This window comes from Habropoda laboriosa, unplaced genomic scaffold (genome assembly GCF_001263275.1).
Source record: "Habropoda laboriosa isolate 0110345459 unplaced genomic scaffold, ASM126327v1 scaffold440, whole genome shotgun sequence".
Lineage (NCBI taxonomy): Eukaryota > Metazoa > Arthropoda > Insecta > Hymenoptera > Apidae > Habropoda > Habropoda laboriosa.
In genome coordinates this window covers 559810-568346 of record NW_017100710.1, presented here as the reverse complement: position 1 = coordinate 568346, position 8537 = coordinate 559810, and the positions used below count along the sequence as shown (strand labels likewise).

Below are 8537 nucleotides of genomic sequence, written 5' to 3'. Positions count from 1 at the left end.
TCACTTTGTAATATATATGTTACATAATTTGCCATCATAAGAAATCAGTAAACTAATTATTATTTTGTATTAATTTTAATCAGTAATATTTTATGTAGATTTACTGATAACGACAATCTATACAGGACAAATTTTTCACGATTTTGCAATACAATCGAATAATTGTCAAATCGAGAAAACACAGTCACTTGTAGAATGTCCTTAACCTTTCAACATTAGAATTTTAAATGTACATAACTAAAAAAGCGGAATATTTTAATGTAGCTTCATTTACGACTCTTTTCAAAATGTTCTTTCAAATACAATACTTTGTAATACTTAATAATTTTAAGTAATTTACTATTGTCATTTTCTTTGGCTTTGCACAGTGATTAAAAAATTGGTAATAAAACTTATTTACACAATAGTAGAACTAAACGCATCGATTAAGTTATTTAATAAAATATAACACATATATCACGAAATTTCCAAGAACAGGGTGCTTGACGATGTGCAACGTTACTGATATAGTAAAAGTAAAAACCTAAAACAGCTTGACCTCGCGTAATTTAAAGTAGAATGAAATGATTAGAGAACGACAGTAGAGTAAAGACGTTATTACCAGACAAGATTTTAACATGTGGCAATAATACCATTTAATTGATGAAAAAAAAGAACAACTTCGCGTGACTAACCAATCTAACATCTAGTTGAACTGTTTTCCTATTTGTAAATTCATTGAATAATTTCACAAAAAGAACGGCAGGGCATACTGTTTCAAAATAACATACATATGTACCGCATTGGAATAGTAATATTTTTTGTTATGAATCTATCAAGTGTAAAATATGCTGACACACAATCACAGCGGGAAAGTTTAAACCATTGATTTTCCTAGAGAATTTCTATAAACGCATTATTTCGTAATTTTGTTCAATTCCATAAGATAAAAAATATATTTTCAAAATAACCTTCTTGCAATCAGTAAAAATAAAATATACAATTTTACAATATAAAAGAATAAAGAAAACACAACATTTTCTTTATAAAATACACAATGTAAGTTCATGAGAATTGCACAATTTTTAATATGAACGACAAAACAGATGGAAACTAAGTCGAAACTAAAAATCCAATTAAATTATTTTATTAAAAATAAAATAAAATATGATATTATATTATATTAAATATTGTCAACACGATCAAAATTTAAGAATTTACGCAGTTTCATTGCACGTTGTCCGATGTGCAACGGAGTCTCGTGTCGCAGCCGTCACGTGTTTGCAGTAGGTGAAGGTAGGGTATGTGGAATACGCTCGAGCGCGTACATACGTCAGTTGCGCGATAAGAGACAACGTTAGCTGTGCACCGCGACTAGTATTTCCGGGGGGAAAGAAAAACAAAAAGGACGAAAGGAGCGAGTGACTCGGAAGAAGGTATTCATAAAATTCAGAAGAACGAACGTGAAATATCGCGAGGGTAATAGAATCAGTCCCTATATCTCGTCTCTTTTTCATCAACGTCTTTTTTTCCTGCTTCGTCCCCCCTTCTCTCTCTCTCTCTCTCTCTCTCTCTCTCTCTCTCTCTCTCTCTCTCTCTCTCTCTGTTTCATTCACGTTCCACTCATTTGTTCTTTGTCAGCTTGGTCACAGCTTAATCCATCCTTTCGTTTATATTCCTTTCTATCTATCTTTCTCAGTTTCTGTTCTTTCTTTTTTGTTCTATCAGTCTCTTTCTTTCTCTCTGCCTTTCCTTCTTTCTCACTCCGTTCTTCGAGGTAAAGCTGAAGAAACCCCCGCGGTTGCTCGTTCGTTCTCAAAAGTCTTACTCTCGTTGTCACGCGCTAAAAATACTCCCGCACAGTCTTCCGAGGGTGTACCATGCCAAAGGAGTACGGGAATTAGGACGACAAAAGCAGTCAACGTCGACCTGGAACTGTCATGGAACGGCTTTCGAGAGTGGCATGTTATTTTCGATGGATGAGAAACGCGACACCTCGTGATACAAATGAGGTGGCTGCCGAGGACAAGCGTAAGACTTTTGAGGTTGAACAGTATCGGAATGTTGGATGCAATTTCGAAGCCTCGAGACGACTTTGTGACATTCTGGAGAGTATTCTTCTTTGGGAGAACTCTGTGAACAGTATCTCCGTCGTCATCGTATTCAACATACTGTTTTGGTGAGTCTGTCCACTGTGAAATGGTATGTGTCATTTCAAAGTTATACTGTTATGCGTGATTTTGCGAAATTTGATCAATCTGTGATTATTGTTTTCATTGTGCAACCCGTTAAGTTTTAACTACATTTAGCTTATAGTGTGAGAACCTTGTGACGTTTAACGCAATGCTAAGCGAGAAGTAACGTGTGCCTTCTTGATGTACAATTTGATACTTAACATTTTCTATTTCCTTTTTGACAAGTAAATCTACAATAATGATACTTAATTGAGGATTTCGTATTTAAAAAAAAATAATGCGAGACATTCAACTATCTCCTAATGCTTCGTAAGTAATCCGCGTTCTGGGTCAAGGTTTGTTGAAGCGTATGTGTTTCGGCATTTGATGTCAGTTGCAAAGAACAGTATCAATGCTCAAGCACTGTTGATGCTTTACGTTTCTTCGTACGTGTTTCTTCCCGATAAGCGAATAAAGAACGTCAATTACATGACGTTATTTACGCATACTACAAGAGTAAGTTGATATAAGCGGTCATTGATGGGTTTCCTCTGTTCTAAGCAATATACATACATTCTAAAATCGCCTTTCTTCACAATTATACTTATTCATGATATTCATATTTCCTTTGCCGAATGAATTGCATCTTCTCTGCATATTTTCCTATCAGATTTACAATACTATTCTAGATGGCAGTACGTGTTGACAGTTAATAAGTATCCTACGATTAAACATCGACCAGCTCATGTTACACGTAAATTAAGTATTTATCTATTAGTCAGTATATTTGATTATATATTTAATTATTCAAACCATCAAAACAAGAAAATTAAGTACACTTTTTTAATAATTGTATATTTTCACAGATTGAAAGATATTTCATTTTAAAATGTATAAATTTATTGTACATATAACGTTAACTGTTTTATGCTTTCTTTCAGGGGTATTATTGTATTAGAGGTTCGTGACTTTGCTGCAGCCAGTAGTGTTGCAGTGGTCGTTGTCCTCTGGTGCCGTACCTTGGAAGCCCAAGCTCAAAAAGAAAATAAAGCATTGGATACAGCTGCGTAAGTGTTAGAATTCCAAAAAATTGTACTTACAGTAAATCCTCTCACAGTGTTCACCAGTTTGGATTCTCACAGTATCCATACTGATAGTCCCACGCCTAGGTCTGCGTTATTGCTACGCCTATGTTATCTTACTCGCAGTCAGTCAAGCGTGCAACGGCTACGCGCGCGGTTCTTTTGAGGAGATTTCACGGCTCAAGTAGTGAAGATATATTTTGATAAAAATTACGTATTTCAGCTCAACAAAATTTTTGAAAGTTTTTAAAATTTTTTCAACGTTTTTTTTTATTTTTCACAACTTTTCTATTATGCATTTTTCAGCAAAATTTATCAAAATATTTTTTCGCTACAAGCTTTTGATAAATTATTCGAATGTAACATATTTCCCCACACTGTCCGTAAAACTTAAACTCTCCCTTCACAGTGTCCACCAAACAGTGCTTCTCCCTTCACAGTATTCATCCAACGGTGTCTCTCCCTCTATATTGTCCGCAAAGCGTAAGCCGTGCCTACTGACACAGCTTAAATTCAACGGACAATGTGTACAGATATTTCATGTATTGATTATAACGTCTGCGCTATTAAATATGTATCTTACGCGCTAACGTAGGTAAGAAGACAAGGTGACTAAATAATTTTTAGTCTTCCGTTCTTTTATCAGCGTGCCACATTATCGACAGCTGACTGAAATTCATTTGTCTATACCATTTACCTACAACGCAACTTCCCCTCAAGCGGCGGCAGTGTAAGGCCCAAGAGTAGTGAGGATGACCTGACCCGCCTATTTCGCCTTCATCTGGCCAGGCGATGACGTCAGAGACTTCAGGTTTGCTTTGCTAGACAATATTTTTCTAGCAATCCAGTTTTGTAATTCATTCAAAGCGATATATTATGAAATGAAATTAATCGCTCAATAAGTATTAATAAGTAAATGTTGTTCAAATTATATCGTGTTTGGTCTAATTTTGATCAGAACAATCTCATTAATATATTATTAACTTTTTCATACAGAAAAAGTTAAAAATAAAAACGCTGATGTTTAAATCGCTTGGTTGCGCTGTCTCTCATTTCATACAAAGGCGAGCTGTGAGACTCGAAAACAGTGTTTCCTCTTCCCAAACCTTCCTCTACCCACTGTGAGAAGCTTTACTGTATATATTTACAGTTAATTCAGTTCAACTTTATGATATCTTTATAGATCTGATGCAAAGGCAGAACAAATTGAAAAAATAGGAAGAAAAATAAAATCAGCCATTTATAGTTTGAAGCAATTGAGGAAAGATCAACCAGGAGTGGTAAAATTACATTGATTGATTAGATATCTCACAATCTGTAAACAAAAAGAAAACATGCTTAAATGTAGCTAATGCATATAAATTTTACTACATTTGATATAAAATATAAGATTCAATATACTTAAATATGTTTAAATTGTATTTGATTTAAATATATTTTTCCAATTTAAAGGCTATTATGATTTAAAAACTAAAAATAATTTCAGTTTTGTACTGCGGTATGCTCGTTTTCTTTGGGCCTATGGATAATTGGTCATACTGTAAATGGTGTATTTCTTGCATATACAATATGTATGAGCATTTTACTTGGACCTGCATTGTTATTAAAGCTACCCAGCAAAATGATATTGCATAAAGGTAATTAATATAATATCAAACATCAAAGGATCTTATATTTGTTAATAATAATAATAATGACATTGCAGCATTAAAATTAAAGCATAAAATGTAATGTAATTCATATGATAAGTTAGAACCTTTATTTACATTCTTATACAGAGTGGGACAGTGAAATTGAAGAATTTTTACCAGCAGTAACTGAAGATAATCTTCAAGTTCTTACAAGAGCAGGAGAATCAGGGGATCAATCTCCAACACCAACAAGTGTGTTGTTTGATGCTCAAAATGGTATGGCCTATTATTCAGTATTATTGGTATTAGCAATTTTCAATATTACTTGTTTAAACAAATATTTGAAACCTATTTAACATGCCTATTTAATAATCAAATTGTTTAAATAAGAAATAAAATTTCTTTAACAACAGAATTTTTTAATGATGAAGACCTTATGGGTTTAAAAATGCCATCACATGAAGAGGGAAGTACTGATGGTGCAGAAGTTTCTGAATTAGAGCTCAGTGCTGAAGAAACTGATGTGGATGGTATCAAATTTCAAAGAGGCCATTTTGAGAAAGGGTCATCTTCTGAAGAAGAAGCAGAACTTGAACCTATATCAAGGAAAATAGTTAGCCATAGTGATGAAAGTGGTAGCGAATTTGAAATGATTGACAGTCAAGATATTGACAATTTAGATATTGCATGAGAATAACAGATATGTGAGCTGTGAAGTTATTATTATGCAGAATAGAATTAAATCAACAGATGTCATTAAATACATTTTAATCGAATAATAATCTAATTAAAGTAATTATTTTGTTTGCACTTTAGCTATTTGCTTATTTACAAATATTTACGCAAAGTTAACATAAAACTGTTTTGAATAGATTGGAAAAAATCATTTATTATTAGAAAAATGATGCTATGCTGATTATTTCCTGAAATTTCTAGATACTTTGGAAAATTTGAAAATGAGAATTAGACTTCTTTTTATGTTATGCGAATGATAGCTTCCCAGTAGGTACATTGATGTATACTTATACTAAAGTATATTTATGAAATTGTACATATTATGTGCAACAAAGAGAATCATCTCAATTTTTATTTTTGATGACATGCAAACGATTCTTGGTGTACATAGAAGTTCAACTATCAAAAAAAATTTTGACGAAAGAGATAAATTGAACAAATAACATTTGTCAATTTAAATATCGTTTTGACCTTCATGGCCAAAAATGGTTTTGTATATATGTATCACACACAGAAAATAGTTACCTGTGAATTATAATTAAGAGATTAGAAACTACAATGTCCACTACGCAGCAGGTAGGAGAAGGATAAATATTATCATAGTAAATATTTGCTCCGTTTTTGATATTGCAAAAATTATATGTAAAAACAATTTAATTTATCAAAAATCAGTTTTTAATATTGCATAAATACTCAGATATTATTTTATGTTCTGATTAAATTACATATAGTTTAAATTCTTCAAACTCAGTTTAAGTTTTAAATAGAGTGTAAATAATGTACATGAATCAATATTTTATTGATTATAAAGATCTCATATTAAAACTCTGTTTAAAGCTTAAGCTATAGAAATTGGTTATATCATTTATGAAGAAACTTTGCAATAATTTTTTGATAAGTAAAAAGGATTTCTATATAACGACTTTGAACTATTTTATAATTAGTTAAACGTGATTTCCTGTAAGATTACTATTAAAAATGATACCACTTATGTAAACATAATTTTGTCGATAATAGTATGTACATACAAAAATTTATACTAAATTTTAAAATGTCCTGTCAATTTTATCCAAATTTTGCAAAAAATATTTGACTATTTCGTAAGTAGTACTTTATGTTAGTAAAGTATAAAAATGAGCTTTAATGTGTACAAATAATGAATATTAAAAATTATGGAACGAAATACTAAATTATTATTGAAAAAATTGTGTATTTTAAAAAATAATGTGACTTCTAATCTAATCAATTTTTGAATACCAGAAATAATTATTTTCTAGTCAGAATAACTCTATTACAATATACGGAATATAACATTATAATAATTGAGATAATGATATGATTAATTTTATATAAATCTAATTTATTCTTTTATTTCTATTTCATTCTAAAGAAATGGATGTAAGTGATACATGTATATAAATTGTACACAAATATAGAAACAATATTTTTAAAATTTTCCTGCAAAATTTGAAAAAAATTGATCTATATATTTTTTTAAATGTATTTGCAATTTTCGTTTTGCCTTCTTATTTTTACTTTGCATAAGAGATATCATTTTTAAAGTAAATTGGATTATTTTAAATAAAACGAATATCTTTAATTTATTTAAATCATTTGTATTGATGCTTTATGATGTGTGTTACTTCATTTTAAATCCCACATAATTATATGTACTTAATGTTTAATTTGTTAGCAACAAAAATTCGTATTGTATATATGTGTACATTAATCAGTGTACACATATGTACTTTTTATAAAACATACTATAATAATAAAATAGAATTAGTTATCTACAACATATTTTTGTTATATACATATACCACCATTAGTGTTTCCAAGTTCATTAATTGTAACTTTTGATTTTATTTCATCATCTGCATGAAGAATGCTTTTCTCTTCATCATAAATGTTTGATGTACCTTTATTTTCTACTGATGGTACAATGGGTTGCGCATTCTTCCTTTCTGGTAAAACCTGTAAAAATGCTTCTTGCCACGTTTTTCCTTCACTGACTCTGAGTAAAATCTCAAATACTAAAAAGATTTGTACATATATTTAAAATTTATATGCTATATCTAATTAATTAATTTAGTTTTGTATCAAACATACCATGATCAACAGTTAAAACTTTTCTTGCTTTCATGCGCAAAAATTTGTCTAAAGGTAATCTGCCATGTCTTATTCCAGCTTGTTTGGCTAATTTATGGCAAAAACCCTAAAGATATAAATATGTAAGAAGATTTATACAAACTTAAAATTTTAGCTTACCTTATGACTATTATGGTCAACAAGACCACCTATAACGTACACACTATCTTGTTCTAGATGACTGATAACATTTTCTGACTCACTAGTAAGATATATAATTTTCTCCTTTAAATAAATATTTAAATATGGTTTTGCATGAAATTTTACCTACAACATAAATTTCATAAATGTTAGAATGAAGATTACAATTACTGTATTTTTATCTTTTATCTTTCGAAAATAAATATAATGTAACAAAATTTTAACTACTATAAAAAATATCCTAAATTTTTTACCTATCTGTAATATGAGAATATAAGAATATTTTAATAAACAAGAACATACATCCCAATGTTCATATCCATTATGCTTTTGCATGTCTGCTTTAGATTTTCCATTAAAACTGGTAAGGGAAAATTGCATTGGTGCAATAGCTCGTCTATTCAAAGTATAACATCTTAGTATTTGCTTAGTTAATTTTGCAATATCCTTATCAATCATTAAATCATCAAAAGACAAATCAATAGTTACTCCAATTTTACAACTGCTATCTGCCATTGTACTTCTCTTTAAAGCTTTCCTAGATGGCCCAAGATCTATATTGTTTGCACGAGCAAATGCTCGTTTTTGTCTTGCTTTCTCTCGTTCTCGTAATCTATAAAATTAAAAAAATAAGTTTGAACTAATTA

The 8537-nt window shown here is 30.4% G+C and overlaps 2 protein-coding genes across 2 annotated transcripts in view; one reads left to right on the top strand and one right to left on the bottom strand.

The window, feature by feature from the left end:
- Positions 1–1261: 1261 nt before the first annotated feature.
- On the top strand, positions 1262–5604 carry LOC108577005. Its single transcript, XM_017940085.1, has 7 exons — positions 1262–1415; positions 1843–2158; positions 3095–3220; positions 4419–4515; positions 4722–4872; positions 5014–5142; positions 5280–5604. Exons 2-7 carry the CDS (start codon positions 1920–1922, stop codon positions 5555–5557), a joined length of 1020 nt encoding a protein of 339 aa, XP_017795574.1. The 5' UTR covers positions 1262–1415; positions 1843–1919; the 3' UTR covers positions 5558–5604.
- Positions 5605–7326: 1722 nt separating this feature from the next.
- LOC108576973 (tRNA methyltransferase 10 homolog A) overlaps positions 7327–8537 on the bottom strand; it is a 1622-nt gene continuing 411 nt past the window's right edge. The window contains exons 2-6 of the mRNA XM_017940050.1: positions 8194–8503; positions 7870–8016; positions 7711–7816; positions 7422–7634; positions 7327–7364 (exon numbers count right to left, since the gene is read on the bottom strand). Coding sequence (XP_017795539.1) covers positions 7327–7364; positions 7422–7634; positions 7711–7816; positions 7870–8016; positions 8194–8503 — 814 coding nt within the window. The remainder of the gene's footprint in view (positions 7365–7421; positions 7635–7710; positions 7817–7869; positions 8017–8193; positions 8504–8537) is intronic.